This window comes from Cyprinodon tularosa, unplaced genomic scaffold (assembly GCF_016077235.1).
Source record: "Cyprinodon tularosa strain WSP-4 unplaced genomic scaffold, ASM1607723v1 ctg160, whole genome shotgun sequence".
NCBI classification, from domain to species: domain Eukaryota; kingdom Metazoa; phylum Chordata; class Actinopteri; order Cyprinodontiformes; family Cyprinodontidae; genus Cyprinodon; species Cyprinodon tularosa.
The window spans coordinates 1,866,053-1,892,239 of record NW_024038438.1 but is presented as its reverse complement, the minus strand read 5'-3'; the positions used below and the strand labels follow the sequence as shown (position 1 = coordinate 1,892,239).

General features: G+C 37.0%; 1 protein-coding gene, 1 long non-coding RNA gene and 1 other non-coding gene across 3 annotated transcripts; 2 read left to right on the top strand and 1 right to left on the bottom strand.

Annotated features, from left to right (window-relative positions):
• Positions 1 to 358: 358 nt before the first annotated feature.
• LOC119780468 lies at positions 359 to 521 on the bottom strand. Its single transcript, XR_005280396.1, has one exon. It is a non-coding gene; the product is annotated as a U1 spliceosomal RNA (small nuclear RNA).
• A 3,861-nt stretch (positions 522 to 4,382) lies between these two features.
• LOC119780423 lies at positions 4,383 to 11,273 on the top strand. Its single transcript, XR_005280388.1, has 3 exons — positions 4,383 to 4,542; positions 10,602 to 10,768; positions 11,213 to 11,273. It is a non-coding gene; the product is annotated as an uncharacterized LOC119780423 (long non-coding RNA).
• A 73-nt stretch (positions 11,274 to 11,346) lies between these two features.
• Positions 11,347 to 25,017, top strand: LOC119780433 (cadherin-related family member 5-like). The gene is made up of 13 exons (XM_038280468.1): positions 11,347 to 11,355; positions 11,431 to 11,517; positions 11,630 to 11,716; positions 11,850 to 11,951; positions 15,001 to 15,186; positions 15,295 to 15,385; positions 15,517 to 15,614; positions 17,435 to 17,638; positions 18,998 to 19,108; positions 19,192 to 19,258; positions 19,683 to 19,880; positions 20,505 to 20,671; positions 23,710 to 25,017. The coding sequence occupies exons 1-13, from the start codon at positions 11,347 to 11,349 to the stop codon at positions 24,238 to 24,240; spliced, it is 1,938 nt and encodes a 645-aa protein (XP_038136396.1). The 3' UTR covers positions 24,241 to 25,017.
• The last annotated feature ends 1,170 nt before the right edge of the window (positions 25,018 to 26,187 follow it).

The following is a 26,187-nucleotide window of genomic DNA, read 5'->3' as shown; positions in this document are numbered from 1 at the left end:
CCTCTCTGCCACAGTGGTCAGTGTGTCCAGCTGCTCCCCCACAACATCACCGGCCCTCCTGATCAGTTTGTTTAGTCTGTTGTTGTCAGCGACCCTCAACCCACTGCCGGAGCATGTGGCAGCAAAGAAGAGCGTGCTAGCAACAACTGACTCATAAAACATCCTCAGCATCGCCCCACAGATGTTAAAGGACTTCAGCCTCCTCAGGAAGAATAGTCGGCTTTGGCCTTTTTGTAGACCGCCTCTGTGTTTCTAGTCCAGTCCAACTTATTATTAAAGTACACTCCCAGGTACTTATACTCCTCCACAGTGTCAACAGGAACCCCCTGGATGGAAACAGGGGTCACAGGTGTTTTCTCAGGGGAGAGCGCGTACGCAGTCCCCCACTACCACAAATCATGCAGTCGAGATTCCCACATTTGGGGAATTTGCAAAGGTCAGTATGCCGGGGTGCGATGGCCAAGCCTCACTCTGGGTGAACCTCCTTCATGATCAAGGTATCGCCCCTGCCAGGTAAGTATATAAACTGAGGACAATGGGAGTCTTGATACTGAGGTTTACCAGAAACCTGCACACCTGCCTTTTAACTTGCATCTATTGGAACAAGAACTTTCTGTTATCAGAAATCTGAGTTAACAGGCTGAGAATGTTCCCTCAGTTATAGAAAAGAAATGAAAAGACCACAAACAGGAAATCACCTAACGCATGTGTTTATCCAAACTAAGCATTTGTTAAGTCGGCAAAAACAACTAGCAGGAAGAACCACATTAGAGAACAGAGGCTACGATCATCCTGCAGACAAATGTGGCCCAATCCAATTTTTTTAGCCCTGAAATGACTCAGGTGGGATTCTTTCAGGACTGTATAAATATGGCAAGTCACATCAAATTGGACTTGTTTCAGTTTGATCTGGGCCACATTTGTATGTAGTTTTGAATCCGTCACAGGTTTTTTGAAATGCGACTGTGGACTGAACAGCTAGGTGACCCATATCAGAATTAGTATGGCGAAGATGACCCTCTCTACTGACAGCAAGCAACAAGAACAATTAACATGAACATGGGCAGCATAGACATAAGTGTACGGTGGAGGGACAATGAAATGTTGGAGTTAATAAGTATCAACTCCAAAAGAAACTTGAGGGGTCATACCATAACAGGTCAGCTGACTACAACGCTGCACCAACACATTTCTACTCAAAGATGTTGCTGCCACTGCTCCTCAAAAAGCCCAAATTAACAGTTTAGCTCTTTTTTCTCTTAACTCTCCTTTAGTGCATTGTCTGCTGTATCATCCAGTTACCTCCACTGCTGAAAAGCTTTAAATGCATCAATAGAAACACCCTTGTTTATAGATGTTGGAGATCGGCCTGTTTTCCAGAGTGGTCCTGTTTCTCTGACCGTGACTGGCTGGATGTGCTCTCTTCGTCCTCTGGCATGGGAGCTGCCTTGGAGCTTGTCTGCCTGGCTGTGTGTTTCCTGGACGGGGCCGCCTTTTACAGCTGCTTTTTGTATCTCTGCTTCTGTCTCCTTGAACCCCAGTCGGCCTCGGCAGATGGCCGCTCACACTGAGCCTGGTTCTGCTGGAGGTTTCTTCCTGTTAAAAGGGAGTTTTTCCTCTCCACTGTCGCTACAAGCATGCTTAGTGTGAGGGATTGTATTTGAGTCGATGCAATCAACTGGTTTTCCTTAGATAAAAAAACCTTGTATCAATTTGACTGTATGATCTGGTTGAACTGTAAAGTGCCTTGAGATGACATGTGTTGTGAATTTGGCGCTATATAAATAAACTGAATTGAATTGTATTGAATTCTGACATGTCTCGTTATCGCATATGGGTTACTTCAGGGAAATAATTTGAGATGGTTATGTGAACAGCCATACAATTTGGATCTGACAAAAATTTGACTTGAGCAGTGTTAACATAGTCAGAGAGAGAGACACTTCCATAATTCCGTACTTCCATATATGTCAGGAATTACTGAGAAACTCAGAGGATTTTCTTGAAAGACAACATACTGGTGAATTTCAAACACAACATCACACCGACAAAAAAACTGGTTCATCTCAAAGACAGAACACCCAACTTTGTTTCTGTGATCCAGTGCAGTGAGGACTGTACAGCCTCCTATATGGGAGACACCAAATAACACCTAAACAAATGCATGGCACAATACAAGAGAGCCAGTAACTTTGGGTAAGCTGTACAATTGCATCCCAAGAACAAAGGACAAACCGTTGAAGACAAAAATGCTCAGATTTTAGAAAAAAAGGATAGATGGTTTGAAAGAGGGGTGAAAGAAGCCATCTTTGTGGAAAGGGAAAAGCCATCACCGAACAGACGGAGAGGATTGTGGTTTCAGCCTCCAATGGATGGTAACCTGACTCCGCCAGATGGATTTGCTCCGCATATCCATCTGGAAACCTTCCGTTGAAGTAATTTTGGGAAGGGGCGAAAATACTGGTTAGCTGATTGGCCTATGTTGGTGATAGACAGGCCAAATAAACCAATCAGATCAACGAAGCATATGACGTAACAGAGCGACGACGAAGAGGAGCCAATTGATAGATCAAACTCTTGCCGAAACTAGTCGGGAGAAGAGCAAAAACATCTTTTCCTCTGAGAAAAGCCTCCAGAGCAGTGCATTGCTCTTCTTTCAGTGAAGAAATACAGTGTAATTCCGATAAAACTTGCTCGATAGCCACGCTAACGCTAGTTTCGTCGGCTGAAGCCGCCATGTTCTTTAGACTGAACTGTCGCGCTTCTCGTTGTGTCACACCTCAACCCGCCTCAAAGCCAACGCTGATTGGATGTTCGTTTGGTGAACGGCTCCAAATTTTCTTCAACGGAGAGTCTCCAGACTGATTAGCGAGTGAAATCTTGAAAGCTCGCGAGATCAGGATGGTCTCACGAGGCTACAGTAGATGGATGGACCTCCTTGCTGCTTAAATTAATCAGCACTCCAACTACAGATTACTCTGTTCCGACCTTTCGGATATGACAAAAACAACTGAATAGCGGTTGAAACATCCTCAAAATTCACACAGGCATACCTTAGATCTCATTTTGAGAGAGGTCAGTGAAGCTGTTAGATTGTCTGTGTTTTAGAATGTCAAGAAGGTTTTCCATAACTAAAGCCAGACTGTTCTTGTAAAATAAGTTTGTCTCAAAACCAAGTTTAATTTGGACATCTGTGTGCCAATGTGGCCCAGAGACCAATAATTTGTTTTGTTTTGTTTTATATACAGTACAAGCAATGATTTCTGCATGAGTAGTGATCCATCAATATAAAAAATATACAAATTTTATCAAGAAATTGTATGTTATGGTTACTGTAATTATATAGATTTCATTATATATACAGTAGTATACTATATAGCTACCCTTGGTCAGCCAGCCTTGGTCAGCTGTAGCCTCTCCCTGTCCAGGCGCTGTTTCCCTGTCAGATTATAGCTAATTTTTCATCATATCTGCCTTTATCTTCGATAGTTTTTTTTTGGTTTTCATCAATTATTATTACTCATGTGTAAAATCTACTGAGATCACTGTCTGAATGTCGACCCCTGTGGTTGCTAAGCAATGCTGATAAGACGGAGGCTATCATTGAAAAGCAATTATGGATAGCATTGTAATGATTTTACCCTCGGAAGTGTGACATCATTGCAATGCTATTCTATCCTCCCATGTTTTTTCAGTCAAAGATAAACAATAATATTAAGCATTTATAAATACATTAATATCATCACCACAGAATCAGTACAAATCCAGGGCATTTTTGGTTTCTCTTTCCTGGCATTTCTGCTTGATTTACAGACCTAAACCACACTACTAATGCGATTTTGACTTAATTTATAGAGAGGTGAAATATAAGTTGCTGAAATATCTTACAAATACTTTTGAGTAAATCTCTAGTTGTTTCAACAGCAGTTATTAGAATATTCACTTGATTAAAACTGTATTATTTTATCACTATCTAAGCAAAATCAAATATCCTCTCTGGTTACTGTTATCATTTTTGAGGAAAGTTCATAGAAAAGTGAGTAGAGGCGACTGATCTTCCATTAGGACTTAGAACCATGGTGAAGAGACTTTAATAAAGATTTTCTCATTTCTGTGGGGCTTCATTTTTCAACAAGTGTTTTTTTATCCGTTTTTCCAACTGTGATCAAACGTAATAAGAAAGTGTGAAGAGGAGGAACTGCTTGCTTGAAAAGGGGCCAATATTTCATGTTTTATTCAAATGTTTAGACTTGTTTTGATCCTATAACTCATGTCAGCCCAGTTCAATAAAAGGCAATCAGTGGGAGAAACTGATCTTATATGGTTTTACAAACATGAAGATTTTTATGATGGGTAAAAGTCCACCTGCAGCTGTAACAGCCCACAGATAAGGTGGAAAGACTGGAGACACACACGCAAAGAGCCCTTCATACAAGATGGACAGAGACAGAGAAATGAAAAAAATCATCAAACACTTTTTTGTTAAAAGATCCTTAATCTGGCTGCTTCTGGTTCTCCTCCAAGTATCCTACTCAGATCAACGTGAGTTCTCTTTAATTGTATTCATATCTCTAACAAAGAACAATAATTTAAAATAACTCTTTGGTCATTCATGTTGACAGATTCTTAAAGTTCCTTAAATCAGTTTGAACTTGTAACTTGAACATTTCGAAGAAATAAAAGAAACTGAAAAACAAGATAAAGGTTGGTGGCTGGAACAGGAAGTAGCATGTCCTGGAATGATTCTTTGGACAGCTACTTGGAAACGTATTGAGAGCTTGTGATAGCTCACAAGCTACATTTTAGAGACTCCTGCTTTTGTCCCTTTTCTATCTTGGTATAAATATTTTGCTCTTAAGGGTCAGTAAATTCCAACCTGGTCCCATGATAGGAGACTACTGCTGCAAAAAATCCATCTGGGATATTTCCTTATGGAAAAATATTTCACAGTCAGATGACATACAACAAGCTGAAAGCAACTAAAAGATCCAAACTCAGCCAAAAATGGCAAATTATTAGTAAAAACAAACAGATATTACATTATTATTTACATCCGCAATCTTTACTTGTGTTTCATTCTCTTATTTTATGTGTCTAATATATTCTTATCACTTTCATGTCATCGTACAGGTCATTTAGTATATAGGTCATTTAGTATCAACTAAAATTCAAAACAAAACAATGAACAAATAATTTCGATAATTTCTCTTTGTTGTTTTTCCTTTTTTATTTCTGGATGTTAAATTAGTCCACAGACTCTGATCTTAATTCCAGTTCTACCATGACAAACCGCAGACATAAAACAGAAAACAAAGCTTGGGTTAAAAATGAAGCTCTATTTGTTACCATACCCTAGAATCTGAGTTTGTTTTGCTTTTCCATTGTCTTCATTCAGCTTCAAATAACGGAACAAAAAGTAGGTCCAATGTGCTGATATGAGCTTTGTTCTTCTCTGTGTTGATTTTCAAAATGGCCGAACGGTGATGATGATCCATTGCAGCCAGCATTTAACACTTAGCAACAAAAAAACAAATGTGCTTTAATTAAGCCCATCTGCGTTAATTAGGTTTACGTCTCCTAAAAGAAGCAGGAAACTGCAGTGCAGGCCACCAAATATACTTAGAAAACTTTAACTATCCAATCCATTTAATCAAGATAGAGCAATGAAAAGATCATTCCCTCAATCATTAACTCTGCATCTCTCTGTTGTCTAGTTAATTTTCCACCGGGTATCAAACGTCCTTGCTGTCGACTTCCAGTAGAAAACAATTTGAAGAATTCTTTAGCCTTTTTTTTTTTTTTTTTATTACTATACTCCATCAGAAGTCAGGTCCTATGAAATCATCCTACTGCACACAGTACCTAAAGACGTTGAGGTCAAGGGTGAGAAATTCTAGGCACTTTTGGAGGCAAGCCTCCCTGGAAATCTTTTGAATAAAAATTTTTAAATCTGGCCTTTACTATTGTCATTATTTCCCTTCCAGGACCTTCTAGTTTTCCATTTTCTCTTCCCTTCTCTTCATCTTCAATTAAGGAGCCTGGGAACTGACATAGGAAAAATATATACCGTATATAATATGCACACGACAAGCTAATATGTGCCCACGAAATACTAATTTGTTTGCTCGAAAAACGAATTTGTGTGCAAACTAGTTCTCATTATGTAACATAGCTAATGTGGACACAGAAATAAGTAAACAAAATTCAAAAATATTATCCTCCTGCAGAGCACATTCTGTAACAGAGGAAGTGAGGAAGAAACCAACAGGACAGACTAGGATAGTCTGAGTTTTATTTTAGGTGAAGGATAAACTATAGAAAGACTCTGATTTTTCATTAGTGAGGCATTTAAATAAAATATTGACAGCGAGCTATGAATGATTACAAGATGTTACGGTGTGTGCAGGACAATGCTGTAAAATAACACCTGTTGCTGTCCTATCAGTGCTTGTTTTGAACACTTCATATTTCAGCTTAAGGTCCAGTTAAAGGAGGAAAGAATGCAAATATGTTCATGTGATAAATGCAGATTGATTCAGTTAAGCAGCAAAAAAGTACATTTGTAACGGTGTGGGATATATGACCTATATGTGGAGAAGATGATACAGAGGAGAAGAGAACGGACCTTCTCTTTTAGAGTGAACAGCTTTAAAATGACAGAATAAAATACTAGGACCTATCGCCTTAGATGACTTGGAGCCTCAAATGATCTAGAAGTCACTGAGTGGCTTCTAGATCATTAAATGGAGACGAGTTTCATCAAACCTCCAGTGGTCAGAGTTTCTTTCCATCTGCAGCAGCGCTTTACACACACAGGGCCTTTTTACCTGTCATTACGCTCATCCAGGCACTGTTAGCAGTTTGCTTCTGTTCTCTACTCATCTGAACTGTTACAGTTTATAACCTTTGTCTTCATCATTCACAGCAGCAGTGATATCTGGTTATGTCTTGACCAGAGATCATTAAAAAAAAAAAAGATTTTGACAGTTTAGTCTAATTCCTTTAAGTGGTATCTTTTCAAAGAGGTCTAACTGATGTTTCTATGTTGAAGTATTTACACATGCTGAAGGTGACTGTGTGAGCAGATGCTTTGTCTGTGGTCTGGTCGAACGTACATAGACTTTGTTCTGCTCTGCCTTTATCCCCCAAGAGAAACGCTCTAAGGGTGAAGCCTATAGGCTTACCCCTTACAGTTATGGTCCTCACTGGTTTCTATAGCGGAGAAAGGGCGGTTTGGAAGTCCATTATCCGGTACCAATTGTCTATAATGGGCCACTCAGCAGGTGTTTGTGAAATTAAATGTAGTCATTGCTGCGCTGCGGAAAGGATGGACATGTAGGGGAAAATGCATGACTTTAGATTCTAAAGGGCATGATTAAAAATGGAATTAAAAACCTGGGAAGTAAGGCTACACCCCCAGATGTTTTTAGAATGACATAAATGCCCATATAATGCCACAAAAAGTTCTCCATGTGCACAAAGTAGTATTTTGTGGGAACGTTATATATTTTTCCCCCCATGTAAATTCCCTGGCTCCGTATTCAGTAAGCTGCCTGTGCTTTTCTCTGTCTCTATTCTCCTGTCTCGCCGGACATTTCCAGACATTATAAACTTGAGTTTTATGTCATCTTTCTTTCTAAACTTCTATCTACTACTGGTTAGAAATGTAACACAAAAGTCTAATATAGATTAAATAAGTTGCTTCATATTTACTTCAATATTTAAAATATAAATCATTGCCCCAATGTGCTTTGGAGCATATTTCTATAATAATTTTACCCAATACTTTAATTATCATTGTATTAAACATCTGGCTTTTAAAATGTATTCAGTTCCGGTACAGTTTCTACCTTTTGTACTACCTGCTCTCGCTCTATCGCTCTCTTTACTGCTCCTTTTGCTGCTTGGCCCAGATACGTGCTTGGTTTGACTCAGCCTCTCCTCCCTATCCTGTTTTCCCTTAAGAGAAGAATATCAACACAAAAACTAAACCAATAGAAATGAAACTGATATGCCATTTTAAAATGTTTCAATTAGTTTTAAGTTCTGAGGCTTTGTATTGGACAATTTTGATGACTCTTGAAGTAAGGCCAAGTTACCACAGAAAATGCTTTATCATTATCATTATTATTTAGAAAATTAACCTGACGTTTTATTTATTTTTTTACTCATGACTTCCTGTCCTGCACAATTTGCTCTGTGCCATCTTGTTGAGTTTTTTTTTTTTCTTTTTTCTGAAAATATGAAGATTAACAGACAAACATGGCTGCATAGAATTAGTTTCTTCAAGTATAGCCAGGGGGAGCATCTCTTAATACAAATAGGAAATATACCTGCAGTGTAGTCTGGTAAAAAGAGTTATTCACATAAACATTCAAATACATAAAACAAAATAAATAAACAAATAAAAAATGATGATAAAGGACTACAAAATAAAAACAATTATATAAAATAAAATTATAATAAGAAAGAATAACATAAGGGGAGAATTCAGTCTTTGTTTAGCTGTTTACTTCTATTGGGAAGTGTTTTAGGATATCATATATTTCTTGTGCTTTAGGACTTTTCAGAATGTTTAATGATTTTATATATAGCTTAAACTCATTTTAAACAACAAGTTTGGGAGATGATTTAACAATTCTACATTTATGAATGAAACATTTTGCTATACATACAATTGTATTAGTGCAAAGCTCATCACTTTTACTTTGCAGTATTAGACCAAAAGCTACATCGTCTCTGGAGATAAAGGTTGGGAATGAAGATACCTGTTGTTTAATCCATCTCTGCAAATCACACCAAAATGTCTGCACCACAGAACATGAGAAGAACTCATGGTCTTTAGTTTCTACTTTATTTTCATAGAACCTATATGTGTTATCATCTATACCAAAGTCTCAGTAATTCTTTAGAGAAGTAAATGTTCATTATTTCGAAGTGTGTTTCTTTCTCCTTTGTGGACATAGGAAGTGTTAGATACATTGTTCTTAGTTTAGATATTGAGTTTTTATCAAATTTTTGTAGGATGCTATTTTTATTTTGTCTTACAGGGTAAGTTATTCATTTAAAATTTTTTAAATAAAATGGTTAGTGCATTTTCTATCCATAATAACATTCCCTTGAATTGATAGAGCAGCTAATTGGTGGTGAATTGGATGACATGCCAAAGTATTTTTGGTTAAAAAGACAAATAATTGGGGTAGTGCTCTATGTAATTTATTAAAGTCTGACTCTACAGGTTTGAAATTATGGTTATTGCAAAATTTTTAAAATTATAAAAAACTGTTGGTATCCATTAAATCTGCCATGGACCATACTGTATGTTTCTCCCCTACCAGTCTTCAAAGAACAGAGATTTGTAGCGGTGCAGAATATATCTGTTGTTCCAGAGAACAGTTGTGTGGGGTGAGAAGTTATGCACATATAACATTTTCCAGTACAAGAGGATTTGTTTGTAAAACTCTGACAGTGATATTGGCAATTTGTCTACATTAAAGTCCGCTTTAAGAAGAAATTCCAATCCTCTAGTTTTCTTGAACAAGGTCTTTGGAATACAAAACCAAAAGGAGTTGCTGTGTTTGATCCAAGATAAAGATCCATTAAGGCAGTCAAAATCAATAACTTTGAGACCTCCATCCTTTGTGTCTTTAACCATACTGCTTTTCTTTATATAATGTGGTCTGTTTCAACATATCAGTTGCATAGTGAATGTTGAATCAAATGTTAGAAATTAGCTGTTGACTGGAACTGACAGAGTTAAAGAAACTTTCCTCATGAAAATAATTTTTTTTTCTCAGTCATATACAACTTACACTGCTCTCCATCTACATTTGTTGCTTGATGTGCTCCTCTTCCACTGATGGCCATGACTTAGAGACTAACTAAGCGGTAGCTTGTGTGTGGCAGTTCCCATAGCAACAGTGCGTGATGTGCGGCACATGTGTCCAAAACCTGAAGCTACTGTTTAAACAGTCACACTACTTTTGACTCTTCAACACCTCAGTTTTGTGGCAGACCAAGACAATTGTCAGTTTCAGTGTAGTTTATTTTTAGTTTATATCAAAATCAGAACAAAAAGAAAATAATAAAATAAAATACCGAGGGCACGACCATGCTGTCCTCAATGGTAGTTATTGCCCTGGAGGGACTGAGGGACTGAAGCCTGACAGGTGGACGGCGCTGGACCCCATAGAACCCCTGGTTCAATTTGTTTCGGCTGGAGCCCAACTTTAACCCCTTTTATTATTACAACATATAAATAAAGATATATCATTAAAAATGTGTTGAAAAGTTTGTAGTTAGGAGGGAATATTATAAAATGTTATGTTGATATTTTTAGGCTTAACAGAAGCAAAAACTATTGACTGTGAATAAAAGTTAAAAAAAAAACATAAAAAAAAAAAATTTCTTTACATATTTTGTAGCATTATTATTAGCATTATTTTGTGTCAGTAAATGTGGACCTGTCTGCATGTGACCTAAATTTTGTTGGCAGTCATATCTAATCACAGTGGCCTATAAATCATGTGGAATTACTTACCAGCATAAAACTGAGTTGTTTTTCCTGTCAGTCCTGACAAATTGTTCTTCTATTTCAACAGTTTGTACCCCTCCCATATCAGTGGAATTCAAAGAAAACAACAATATTGGTGATGTTGTAGCAACAATCAGTACTGAAACTGGGGTGGAAGTTTCTCTTGTCAACACTGAACTACCATTTAGGATTGAAGTAAACCAGCTGATAGCTACGCAACAACTGGACCGGGAGGTAATTTTGGACTTTTAAACAAGAAGAATCACAACATGCTGGTGCCTTTCTCCAGCTGTCTACAGGCAAGAGGCAGGGTACACCCTGGACAGGTCTCCAGTCCATCGCAGGGCAACACAGAGATAAAAAGGATTAACAACCATTCATGCACACGCTCACACCTAAGGAGAATTTAGAGAAGCCAATTAACCTAATAGTCATGTTTTTTGGGAGGAAGCCCGAGTATTCAGACACAATGCACACAGAAAGCCCCGTGGGCTGGGAATCAAACCCAGAACCTTCTTTCTGCAAGCAAGCAGTGCTACCCACTGCTCCACTGAGCAGCCTTAATGAAAACATAACTTTAAAAATACCACATACTATCAAAAAAAAAACACAACCAAGGAAAGGGGGCTTTTTTGGTCTTTCAACATGAAATTGAATTGTTTTATTATTGTTTTCCAGGTGAAAGATAACTATGCAGTTGAAATAAAATGTAAAAAAGAGCTTCAAGAACGGGTGAGACTATTTTGTCTTTTTGATTGAATAAATTCTTTCCATAAAAAACATAGATTCTTGAGTTGATGTAAAATGAGTTGATGCATTTGGTGAATGCAGTATGGAGTCTCCGCGCTTTATTCCATGTGCAAAGATAGCTGATAAATTTTATTCCATGTTTCCAGACCCACACCATTGTTGTAATTGTGAAAGATGTAAACGACAACCCTCCCGTATTTGCAGAGACTTTGTATGAGGCCAATGTCGATGAGGTAAGATTTAGAAAAATGTTAGAAAAACAAGGGTAAGCCCAAAACTCACATCGGGTCATTAGATTTTGTCCCAACCTTTAAAACCTCACGCTTTGTCATTTTTTATATCCAGATGTCTCCTATCGACAAAACTGTGGGTACCTACCAAGCAACGGACCGTGATGGAACTTCTATCTTCTATACGCTGACATCTGAATCTGTATAACTTCTGCTTTTTAGATGCCATTATCTTTTTCATAAACTTAAGTTTTTTATATCAGTTTTGTCAACATTTATGTCACATTAAAAATGTTTATCTTCTGAATTCTCATTGTTCCTTTTGATTTCTGCAGCCTCTCTTCAAACTGAAGTCACAGACTGTCCCAGAAATACTAGTCAGCGGACTTCTTAATTATGACAAAGTCAAAACTGTCCGACTGACACTGGAAGCTCGAGTAAGTTTTCTCTTTTTACTTTCTTTTTACCAGACAGTTTGTGGGATTGCTAAGGCAGGGAGGCATCTATTTTTTGCAAAACCAAACCCTGGTTTTTGTGTTTTTGGTCATCTCAGTCTGATATTAATCAGAATGTCAGACAGATTTTTCTCCTTCTCAAACACAGATCCATATTCACATTCTTGCTAGATTTAATGAGGATTATTTGTTGACGCCCATTTACTTCTATTGAATTTCCATCATTTTAAGCCCTTTCTATACCCTTACCCTGACAACCTTAAACCTAACCACTGCCATTGCATATCTTACCCTAAAATAAACCTAAACTCAATTCACATCTCCCTCCTAAAACAAAAAATGGAGAAGAAGAACAGCAAAATATCGTCATTTTGGTACAAACTGTCTGCAGTTTGATGGTGAATTCAGAAAAATGGTCCTCAAAATGGTAATTAAAAACATTTATGTGCTCGACAACCACCATCTTATCGCAAGGGTAGATAAAGAGGTGTTTTAATGGAAATAATATTTTAAACATGATTTGCCAAAAAATAACAAAAATTAAAATTTTGACTTTTACAACAATAGAGCCTTTATTTGAAAGTCAGCTCCCAAAAAATGAGGTTGAGAGAGAGGGGAAGGGTCAGCAGGTTGGGACTAGAACCTGTTGCAGCCAGGTCCCGGACATATGGGCCTTCTAGACAGGAAGCGTTGGGCTCTGAAACCCATTGTTTTCAATGGTAACACCATCTTGCTAGCTGTGTCATAAGTTCAACTTAGTTGAACTTTAACAGCGGCACATGCAAATGCCTGACCAGTATAAACCGTTTCATCAGGCGGGAAGATTGTGCAGCAGAATGGAGGATAAACTAGTCTTGTGTGTGTATTCTTTGACACAAGTTCAAGATTATACAGGGAAATTGGGGGGAAAGTAATGGAATGGAGACAAATAACCAGCCAAGTAGGCGTTTCAGGTGTGTTTTAAGTGAGATCACCGGTCTGGCTCTCCCCAGCAAACTGTCATATTGCTCCACACTTCGCCGAGTTTTCATTCAGTTATTCATTCATTGATTCATTGATTCATTGATTCATTGATTCATTGATTCATTCATTCATTCATTCATTCATTCATTCATTCATTCATTCCTTTCTTTCTTTCTTTTTTGTTAGCAAGCTAGGACATAAAACAGTTGTGTTAAAGTAAGTAAATATGATTAAGAAAATGGCAAACATGATTGCATTTTTTTTTTTGCAGTGTAGCTAGCACAATGTTGCCAAATCCTAAACAATGAAAGTCATTATTGCCTGGCTTAAATATCTCTAGAAATTGCTAAATAATCTCATCACCATTTTTGCATATTTGCTAATGCTTTATTCCAGCCGGGGGAAGGAAAACAAATATCAGCAAGAGGAAAAGGGAATAAAGAACCTCTAAATATGTTTAAGGATGAACTCCATAGAATTTTCTTTAATTCAACCGAAACTAAAACTACATAAATCAATATTATTCTTATCTTAAATTCAACTTAAAGAACACAGTGGAGGAGGCTGTTTATGAATTACATGCAGGGAGGATCTATTTTAATGCAACATTTTTAAAGAGCGAAAGAAAGCTAAATAATATATTATTGCACACCATTTTTTAATTCAGGGGGGCTCAGTGGAACCTATGCAACTCCTGTTCAGCGAGGAAAGATTGAACAGCAGCCACAGCCTGCAGCTGCTGCTTTTGACTCCCAGTCAGAGAATTCGAGAAGGAAGGGGGTCGTTCACAGTAAACTCTGAGTGACTATTTGTGACTATTTCGCATAACATAGGAACTCACAATTAACAATTGAACTTTATTGATCTCACACAAGGAAAATTTAACTCTGAATTTAACCCATCCCTTTGCCATCACGGGGCACACAGGGAGGAAATGGGGGTTAAGGGTCTCGCTTAGAGAGCCAGATTGGCAGTCTGTGGGAGTGAGTTTCAAACTCACAACGTCCGGATTCCAAGCTCTATGTCCTAACCACTAGGCCACCGCTCCAGCATGCAAGTGGGTTGACTAGAGTTGCAAGTCACGTTTTTGAAAAGAAAAAAAATAATAATCAAAGATGTCTAAGAAGTCCATCCATCCATCCATCCATCCATCTTCTTCCGTTTATCCAGGGTCGGGTCGTGGGGTTAGCAGCTTCAGTAGGGAGGCCCCGACCTCTCTCTCCCCAGCCACTTGGGCCAGCTCTTCCGGGGGAATCCCAAGGCCCTCCTAGGCCAGCCGAGAAACATAGTCTCTCCAGCGTGTCCTGGGTCTCCCTCAGGGCCTCCTCCCAGTGGGATGTGCCCAGAACACCTCACCAGGGGGACACCCAGGAGGCATCCTAACCAGATGCCCGAGCCACTCCAACTGGCTCCTCTTGATGTGGAGGAGCAGTGGCTCTACTCTGAGTTCTCCCCAGATGACTGAGCTCCTCACCCTATCTCTAAGGGAGAGCCCAGACACACTACAGAGAAAACTCATTTCAGCCGCTTGTATCCGGGATCTCATTCTTTCAGTCATGACCAAAGCTCATGACCATAGATGACAGTAGGAACGTAGATCGACCGGTAAATCGAGAGGAGATTTACCGGGTCTAAGAATTTTATATATATATATATATATATATATATATATATATATATATATATATATATATATATATATATATATATATATATATATATATATAGACAAAGCAAAAATAGCTAGAACAGCACTGAAAAGACAGCACAGCAGTGCACTGGCTCAGCAATTAATGTGCTGTGAAAGGCCCATAAGGTTTACACTCGTCACATGCCTCCCCTGGCCCCCCCCTTAATGTTATTGGTAGACTGGGAAGAACATAAAGCATTTTTAGTCAGTAAATCGGATGCCCATAACTTTGACAAATTCTTATCAAATTTAAATAGGTCAGTTTGTGTTGTGAACAAAGCCTCCTTGTTTCACAGCTTTTTCGTTAAGAGATTCCTGTATCATTTCCTATCTAAGTCTGCCAGAGAAAAAATGTAATCTGTATGGTTTTTCTTTTAGGATACTCAAGAGATTTCTCCACCAGAAGGCCCATCCTTCACTGCTACCACAACCATTGTGATCACCATAATAGACATTGATAACAAACCTCCAGGGTTCAGACCTTGTACTCCGTATGAAGTGGGTGAAATTGTGGTCTGCCAGAATACAGGTTACACTGGTAAAATTCATTTAAATGAACAAGAGGTGAGTCCTCCTCTGAGACTATAAGATAGAACATAAGTCCAGCCAGTTCCTTGGCACCTCTCATCTTACCTTGGTAAAGGTACAGTGGTACAGTTTCTGTCTTTTCAGACTGGGGCATTGCCTTTGGATCCTGCCTCTCTTCATGCTATTGATGGAGACTCTGGCATAAATGAAGAGATTACATATTCCTTCCTTAGTGGTAAGAAACCTGGATTGTCCCAATATCATGTTTCCCAATCTTGGCAAATTAAGCTAATTCTCATAAATTATCTATTAAGCATAAATTGTTGGTTAATTAAATAAGAAGTAATGGATGAGCCTGTGTTTCAGGAAATGAGGATGGACTCTTTGCGATCAACTCAAACACAGGAAACATCACCATGCAGAGAAAAGCAGATACGTTGGGTCCAATCGTGCTGACAGTTCTGGTACAGTAACTCTAAGAACCATTAGAAGCAAATGTGTTCTTTTTTGGAACGAACCATTGGTTTTTCGGGGGTTTTAAAATGGTGAACTTTAAACTAAGTCTGTTTTCAAGATACAACTTTAGCCAGCCGCCTCTGCACATTGGGAGGGAAGAAACTTGCTGCTTGTTTAAATAAAGGGTTTTGTTTGGCTGAAAGCAGGTTTTTATAATGCTTGTCAGCCAATATGTAACATTCACTAAGGTATGCATATGGCTACTCAATACAGATAGGATCAAATTCGGATAAAAGGCAGTTCCATTTGTGCATATGCACTCATGTGCTGCACTGAGTTGGAAAGAAAACATGCAAGAAACTTCAATGAAGCTGAATGTGCACATTTTATTTTTTCAAAATAAGTTTGCTGATAAAAAAAAAGTCCTATTATTAAAATAAAACCCTCAGTTCTCCATCCTTACAACTATCAGATGGAACCTGAGCAGTGTTAGAGACCAGAAACCAACAAAGAAACCTTTGGTATAAACAATGAAACCCAGCTTCATCTGGACGGGCCATTAGTGAGGAGCTATAGAAGTCCTATTTCACAGTCTTTTAAGTGGACCGGTAAGCAATGGTACACAGAACTATCACTTAATTTTACATCCACTAAACTGTCTCTCCACAATATACAGTTTAGCCCAGCCATGGTAAATGTCAGGTCTTGAGGGCGCTCTCCTGTTTTCAATGTTTCTCGACTTCAGCACAGCTGATTAAGGTGATTGCAGTTCAGTAAAAGCCTGTTAATCAGCTATAAAACAAAATCAGCCATACCGAAGCAGAGAAACTTTTAAAACCAACAGGACAGTGACTATTGAGGACTAGCTATAAATAAAATAACTCTTAATCCAAAGGCTCTATTTGCTTCGTGTCTAGTGAAATGAATCTGACCCAAGTGAAAGCCACAGACTTTTTGAGGGTCAGGAGTGGAAAAAAGGGTAAAAAGGGGCATTTAAGTAGTGGTTTTGGCTTAAATGAGGGCATTTTAGCAATGGTTTATTTGCAAGAGGGCATTTTATCACAGGTTTATTTGCAAGAGGGCATTTTAACACTCGTTTGGGCTTCAATGAGGGCATTTTAGCACTGGTTTTGGCTTCAATAAGGGTATTTTAGCACACGTTTTGGCCTCCAAGAGGGCATTTTAGCACAGGTTTATTTGCAAGAGGGCATTTTAACACTCGTTTGGGCTTCAATGAGGGCATTTTAGCACTGGTTTTGGCTTCAATAAGGGTATTTTAGCACACGTTTTGGCCTCCAAGAGGGCATTTTAGCACAGGTTTACTTCCAAGAGGGCATTTTAACACTCGTTTTGGCTTCAATCAGGGCATTTTAGCAATTGTTTTGAGTTCCAAGAGGGTATTTTAGCACTAATTTTGACCTCCAAGAGGGCATTTTAGCACAGGTTTATTTCCAAGAGGGAACTTTAGCACGCTATGACTTTCAAGAGGGCATTTTAGCACTCCTTCTGACTTCCAAGAGAGCATTTTAGCACAGATTTACTTCCAAGAGGGCATTTTAGCATCGCCTCCATGTGAACGCTACTTTCTGACCCAAACCCAAAGTTCTGGCTCACAATTGACTGGTGCCCCCAAAAACAAAATGATCATGACAAACCATAGGGACTTTTTTTTTACACTTATCCAGATGAACCATATCAACTTGCAGTAAATAAATCAAACAAAACCCTTTACCTTTTTGTTTTTTCCTGGATCTGTTTTAGTAATAAATTTAATCTTTAATGATGTTTGACCTTTTAAACTTTTACCTGGAATGTGTTTCTCATGTAGGCTACTCAGAAGATAAACACTAATCAGTTTGCAACAACCACCGTGACAATCTCTGTCCTGGTGAAGAGCCTTCATAGCCCAAAATTCGAAAAGCCTCTATATGAAGGCCTCATCAGTTCAGTTGGCTCTATGGCAATGGACCGGAATAACAAAGACCAGCCATTACGGGTCTCGGCTTTAGATGAAGACTATGCTGGCACTGGGGTAAAACACTTTTTCTGACATGATAAACCTGGTATGAGCTGAGATGATTCCTACTTGTTCTTTTTAGAGTATCTATTTCCTTAGATGTTTTTTTTTTTTTTTTTTTTTCGATTAGTAAATTGAGTGTTGCTGCTTTATGAACATGGTTTGTTAATTTCAAATTTCTTTCTTTGAATGGTCTGAAATCTTTTTAAAAGCCTACTTTTTAATTGTACATTTCAAGAAAGTAAAATTTCATACAAATATTTATCTGCTGTTATCAGGTCAACCACAAATAGACTTCCAATGTAACACTGTTTATGTTTACACACTATGTCAGGTGTAACACTTTCTTCATTTATAGTAAATGCCACATTATTGCAATGGTTGTGACTGCATTTCCTTACAATAAGATTGTTTTTTAAGAGTTTGTGGTTGACGCATGACATTGAAACTAATTAATGTAATTGAAGAAAAGTATATTGAAAAAAAATCTAAGCAAAAAAAAAACATTTCGATTAACAAATCCCTAAGGGGTCTTTCTTTTCCTGAAAGTATATTTTAGTTGGCAACTCTATTTATTTCCGTGTTTTGTTTAAGTTATGTTGAATAACTAATCTGAACCTGAAAATAAAAGGGCTAATAAAAAAAAAAAAATTATATTACACTTCAGTCAATGGTTACCAGCAACTTTCATTCATTCTTACTTTTTAACTATTATTTCTAAGTACTAGTGCCTTTATTTTGATAGTATGCAGACGGGAAATGGGGGTATAGAGTGGGGTAAGTCATGCACACTAACATGTAATAGCCACATTGAAGGCCAAGCCTTGGTACATGGGTCATGTGTACACAGTCCTATGCTTAACTTTCAATCATTCTCCATGCAAAATAAATACGCTCATGCATTAAGTTTAGTCGTGAAACCCTAACTGATGCAATTCAGTTTCAACAATTCAACAGCTGTTTCTGATTGACTGATTCATATGTGATGCAACATTCGTTTGAGAGTTTCTGCGATTTAGCATTAGCGCTTGAAATTAAAACACAAGCAAAATCAACAACTCAATTCAAGTCTATTCATCACTATCAACAAGGTAAAAAAAAAAAAAAACTTAACCAATACCATAATTTATTAAACTTTTTTATTGAAAGCTGTTTTAGTGCAGTTCTATCTGAAAGATTCAGGTTAGGTTTTGGAATGCTTCACTACATAAGGCTGTTGAACTGCTGGCTGCAGGAAGTATAAAGGGCAAACCAATCCACAAAAACTTTTGATTTTTCCAATAGTTTTTCCAAAATCTCTCATAAGTTTTTGTATTCTAATTTGTCTGACATCACCAGTTAGGAAATAAATGTTTAATTTATCTCTTCCAACAGGGAGTTAACCCCAACATCAAATATTCCGTCCAAGGTAATAGTGACTTTGAGTTTTTTGGTGACGTTTTGTTCTTGATAAAGGATCAGCCAGATGGCATGTATTCACTTGAGGTAAGTTTGAACATGATTGCATTCTACCTGTACTGAATGACTGGTCTTTTTATTGGGTGCTCACATCCATCTATACGTTCCAGATTGTGGCGACAGACACATCTAATGACGAAACAGGTACATCACGGCTCCAAGTTGAAGTGACATCAGGTAGGTTTCAACACCAGCTGAATAAGCCTTTCTCTTTGTGTTTGACTCATTCAGAAAGTAAAGTAAAAGTTCTTATTTTATGAAGGCAAAACGGCAGCTCCTTTCTATTTTAACTTAGTAGCACTAAACACTACTGTGTTCTGTGGTTGGTTTTCCTTCGTGAAGAAAACAATCCTTACCAATGAACGAGTACCCAAAATTAGACCAGGACGTTTCTTGACAATGTGTTGATGTTTACATGCCATTTAAATGCCAAACTGGCCTGTTCTGCTCTCGGTAACCTTCAGCTCATCAGCATCACTGAGTTCATTTGTTCTTTCCATTTGTGGCAGTCAAAGCTACTTAGTTGTGAGCAGTTCAAATGTAGCTTATGTCCGGAGTGAAGCAGTTCAAACAAAACTTCTTCAGTGTGCTCTCCTCTCAGGTTTCACCACTACATCTTTGCCTCAGAGCACTACAGGCTTTGAGAGCACGACAAAGAGCACTACAAAGAGCACTACATCTGTAGAGGAAACCACCAGTGAGGTCAAGCCGACCACGGTTCCCATTGTGTCAACAACTGACACTTCAGCCACCATCGTCACTGCTAGTGCAACATCAGGAGTCTCAACAAGTCGCCCAGGTGGTCCTGTGTTCCTCCCTCAACAACTGCTGCATGATACATTACACTCCATTTATAAGAAGGATTCAACATGCAAACATACATACATACATACATACATGCATATATTTATATGTATATATATATATATATATATATATATATATATATATATATATATATATATATATATATATATATATATATATATATATATATATATATATATATATATACATATATGTATATATATATATATACACATATATGTATATATATATATATATATATATATATACATATATATATACATATATGTATATATGTATATATATATATATATATATATATATACATACATATATACACATACATACATATATATATATATATACACATACATACATACACACAGGGCCATAGAGGCCCTAACAACGATTATAAATCTTTGTTAAAATCACTGTAGTTGTAGATATGAAAGCAAACCAACCACAGAACACTAGTTTTAGTTATTTAGTTGCCAATCAAGTATAATAAGTCGATAAATTGTTTAGATGTGGTTTACAAGTAATCACACAATATTTAACTTTTACTGATTGAAACTAAGTTCATTGAAGTATCTTATCTTTGCAACTGTCGTTTCAGTGGCCCCATCCGGTGGGTTCAGGTCGGTGGACATGGCTGCGCTGGGAGCAACCTTAGGGGTCCTTTTGTTTCTTTGTCTGCTGGTCATTGGGCTGCTTGTTTATCGCATGCAGAAAGGAAAAGCAGCCTGGAAGAAGATTCAAGAAGCCAGTTTGTTTCGAAGCTCTGTAAGTAAAAAAGTAAACAAACAAAAATAAATAAATAGAAAGAAAAATGCAGGCCAACAAGAAACTGGAACAACCAGACATTTTAGTTCAGCTCTGTGATTACCACATTGGGTTTTGATATTTTGAAATTGGGCCACCCTCAGAACTACATTTTTACAGACAAACTTAATTCTAGAGAGAATTTATCAAACCTGGGACCTTCTATCTAATATCACCAATATTTTTTTGTTGTAATGTTAACAAAGTTCTCCCCAAGAACAATCTATTTGTAACAAATCTGAACATTACAGTGTATCTATTAATGGTCATATCTACTGTTTGATCAAGACATTTTTTAGCCAGTACTAATTTCATGCTTATCATATCACATGAAAAACCAACTTGTAGAATTTGTTAAGCAAGGTATTTCTTTTGGCAAATTATAGATCTGTAGCTTCCAAGTCAAGTAATGTACTTCAAACATTGTGGAAAAAGTTGAACAACAATGGATTTTAAATTATCTGCACTGATGATGAACCCCTGATGTCACGAGGAAATAGTAAAAATAGAAGGAATTTTAATTCTATTTATTCATGTTGCACCAATATACAACAAAATTACTGGAAACTATTTACAATAAAAACAGATTAACTTCATGTGCAAAAAAAGACATTTTCAGTTTAGTCAAAAAACAATGTTAGTAACACATTTGATTTTGTATTTCAGACCCTGCAGGCAAAGTTTAATTAGAATTTAAACTGATAAACCTACAAGCTCAGCAGATTATTATGTTGTTCACTGTTCATGCCTTTTTAACTTGCACTAGGCCTCATTCAGAATAGAAGCTCTCGATAATTGCACAGATTTGACTAAAACAATCAGAGAAGAAGAGTTGGACCTCTGTCTGTGCAGAAGAAACCCCAAAACAAATGTGATTCCAACTGTTCTGAGCACTCAGAATGGAGTAAGGCTGTCCATAAATAAGCCTTCTTAATCAGAATATAATTTAATTCATATTGAGTTAAATTTAATCATTACATCTCAATTGTAATGTTCTGATCATGCTTTATATTGAGGTTGGCCCTTTATTCCCAATACATACTGTATATCTATGTAAACATACTATAGTTAATGGAAAGCTAATTGCACAAGGTAATTAACTTTGCACTAATCCAACATACTGAGCATCCAGAAAGTAATCACAGCTCTGCACTTTATTCTTAATTAGTTTTTCTGCTTTATTTCAAATGGTTTTGAATAAATCTATTTTCCTCTAGATTTTACACACAACACCTTTCTAAAAACATGAAAAAAACAGTTTTAAGAGATATTTCCAAATTTATTAAAGCAGGAATGCTCAGTCTGGGTAATTGCTGCAGATTCGGTGACACAACGCAAACCATGTGTACCATCACTAAACCCTAATCTACTAGGAAGGAGCTAATCCTGCAAAGTCAATGACTAGATGTAATTAGCTGGATTCCAATGCATTTGATTAACAAAGTGCCAATCCACAATGTTTTATCTGAAGCCACTTTATGGAGACAATACAGTCATATTGGTTAAAATTTATATCAAGGAAAAGCAGTTGATTGCATTGAGTCATTAACTTGCTATACATGCTTCTCCTGGATGAGTTTGCAGTGACGACTTTCTATTACATTTTGTCATTAACTCTTCAGCAACCCAGTTGAGAAGAAAAAAACCCTTAAATGGGACGAACCCTCCAGCAGAACCAGGCTCATTTTCCAGGTTTATTAAAACTACAATAGCATGTATGCTCTGTGAGGGTGTTAGCTGAAGATTGAAAGAATGCCATGTCTACCATCACTAAATCCTCATCTAGGACAAGGGGTTAATCCTTCATCCTAGATGAGGTCTACAAACTGATGGTTGGAGTTAAAAGAGATAGAAATAAACACATTTAACAAAGTAACTTAACTAGCTCCCCAGGAGTCTCCTTTCAGGCAGACAGGCACCAAACCAGCTCTCATGTCAAAGGATGAAAGAGAGCACATAACCAGATGAACCTACTATGACAAGAAAACACAGAGAGAGCATAAAGTTATGGAAGGATCTGACAAATACTGCAGAATGGGAGAAACGAGACAGAGTGAAGCAGAATTCTGAATAGTGGTCCTCATGTCTTCCAGTATCCCAAACTTATAGCAGCATAAATATTGTAAATAGTATAACTACCTTGGATGAGGTATGGAGAAGGTAGGTTCAAGATAGAAAACTTTTAACTAATCTGTCTGAATGATTTGACTGAACTGTCTCTGTAAAGTGCCTTGAGATGACACTTTGTTGCTATAGAAATAAGCTGAATTAAAATGAGTTAGACAGTTGGACCCTGGTTCCAAAAAGAGGACATTTACCGATCTTTCCATTCAAATGCTGTTAAATTTTAAAACTATCACTACTCTAAGTAAACTCTGCAGGCTTTTATGTTGCCAATGCTTTTAATAATGTTTTTTTTTCTTTATTCTTGTGGTCTGATGATTTTATGCATTTACAAAGATGTATATTTTCCAATGTTTTTTTCAAATCCTTTTACTCAGTAGTACATTCTATTACTACGAGAAAGTTTTTCCTAATAATTGTCCTTATTTTTTTCCTAGAATGTTAGGTTGCACTCACTCCACAGTCATTTATTCTTGTTTATATGTATATATATTTTTTCAATTTAAATATCTAAACCTTTCAACTTGCTATTCACTATGCTGTGGGAACAAACAATTCTTTGCCACTATTTGTCAAAGAATATTTGAATAATTTTTCCAAACATCCCTTGATATTTTTCTTCCCCTATTTGGCCCCCATTCACATAAATTACTAATTTGTTTTAAACATTTATTAGGTGATTATTATTCACTTATTGCCACCGAATAGAAAAAAAGGGGGAAATAAGTACTGCCTTTAAATTTAGGGGATACCCTTTCAATCTTTTCTGATGTAAAAAGTATGTAATATATACTACATCATGATTAAGGATGGGGAAAAAAATCAAGTCACCAGATTTTATAAAATTATGTGAAAAATCTTTTTTTTTGGCACAGCTGGCTCAGAGTTCAAGTGGGCAAAAAGAGGGAATTCAATACACCAATGAGGCTTTCCAAAAAGACGATGATGACAGAAGCAGCATGGGCTCTGGTGGTCCAGAGAGAAGAAGCATAACAACTAGTAGAGAACCTCCAGTGCAGCTATGGAACATTCCCCCCAAAGACGAGATCCAAAGCACTTCATCAGGACTACGCAACCAACTTCCTGACGACACCAGCGACACCAGCTCAAACAGGGCTGACGACGAAAAGGAGGTGAAACCTATCCTGACTAAGGAAAGAAAAGTGGAAGAGGGATACAAGTCTGTCTGGTTTAAAGAGGACATTGATCCCAATGCCAAGGAGGAAGTAGTCATCATACCAGAAAACGCAGATGAAGAAAGTGATGAGGAAGATGAGAAGCCAAATCAGCGAAAATCGCCAAAGGTTCTCTTTGCTGACCCAGACCTGGATAGTGGTCTTGGGGTGAAGTTTGATGATCCAGCAAATGATTCCGAGAGTGACAATGAATTTAATATTGATCTGTGACAAAGTCCAGGTGATTATGTACAGTAATTACAGAAACAATCCACAATAAAACTGAAGTTAGCTTTTAAACATAAAAGTGTTAATCTTATCAGTCTGAGATTCAGTATCTACAAAAGCAGCTAAAGACAGATTTTAAAATGTAAAAAGTGTTGATTATCATGCTTAAAAAGTATATTTTTCTTTCCTGTAAATTAATATAATCGAGTTTATTTTTGTGCAAAAATGATATATGCAGAAAGAGTTGTAGAATGACCAGATTAAAACATTCTTATATTCTGCACTGAGGCTGAGGTGATGCTTATTATTTAAGCTTTCTGACAGTTTTTGTGATGGTAACTTCTCTCTGCAATAAATATTCAACTAAACATCGATTAGTATTGAAAAAAAAATAAAACATAGCAAAGTAAATATCTATAGTTTAAGAATGAACATAATGTTCTAGGAGTTAAATAATTTCCAAAAAGCAGGAAATACTCAGAGACACGTAAGACGAAACCTAAACAGCAACCCGTATATTGAAGAAGAAAAAAGAAAAACATCACAGGAATGGAGATAAATTTAAGCTCATCTAAGCAGTTATAAACATTTATAAGTCTGAACTTTGGTCAAACCAAATTGAGATGTAGGTACACAGACACTGGGCTCAGAGACTTGGACTCAACTTTATTTATCCCTTGGGATTACTCCTTTAGGGAAACTCTGGTTCCAATAGCTTATATAGAATACAAAGGGCAGAGTTAAAGCAAGAGGCCATTAAAGATAAAAAAAATATATAAAAATACAACAGACAATATATATATATATATATATATATATATATATATATATATATATATATATATATATTTATTTATTTATTTTTTTTCACCTCAACAGTGTCCTGTCTGGCGATGTGGCAATAAGAATAATTGTCTTGATGCCAAAAAGAGAGCCCAAGAGATTGTTCTTTCACAAGTTGAGCAGTACGGCTATCGCCATAGTGTTCCGCTTGATTTATGCATATAAATGGCTTTATTATAATTCATGAAGGGAGTGTAACAGATTGTATGGACGCTGCAATGCAAGTAGAACAGGAAAGGAAAAACTGAAAAAAAAGAAAAAAGATTAGAGACAAAAGGGAGATAACGATAAAACATCTTCAGTCTGCTTCATCACCTGCAAAGAGATGTAAAAAGAACAGCACAACCAACGGATATAGTATAAGAGATACAATAAAGTAACACCTTGATACTATCGCTGAAGTAAAAGTAGTATTATTTAATCTGACATGTATATTGAAGTAGCTGAAGATAAGAATATGGGCTTTTTGTATGGAAGTGAATCTCTAAGTACCTGGAACCAAGCACCTGTAGTTATTTGTGAGAGTGCACTTTTGCATGTTAAGTTCATCCAAAGGAAAAATGCTAAATAGTGGTTGTGAAGAGCCGATGACACAGGAAATCCTACCCCCCACCAAGGGAGGAGGCAGACAATACAAAAAGAGTGTACATAGAACAAAAGAGCATGAGAAAAATTGTAACGTCCCAGAATATGTTTCCTTTAGATATACACATATCTGCACAGTAAAGCATAAGGAAAGACTACACAGTAGTTGACTTGGATTATTGGACTTACACTGCAGAAATGTACTGGCCATATTAAGCATATTCAAGCATGTGACCAAAATACCAGTGAGTATTTTTCCTTGCCATGCAGTAGGACAGTGATGATCGGTCTTTGGAAAGAAAACCTTATAACCAATCACTGAAGCTTTAACTGACTTCGTGCCTTCATAAGCATAGAGCCTGATTTGGCTCTTGAAGAGCAATGATGAGTTGAAATTCCTTCTTTCAAGTCTGTTGTTGTTTTCAGTGCTCTTGTAACATCCATATCTCTGGTCAGTCTATCTAATGCAGAACCATCTCATGTTGTCTGGTATTTTTCCACTCTGCAATATGACGGGTTATT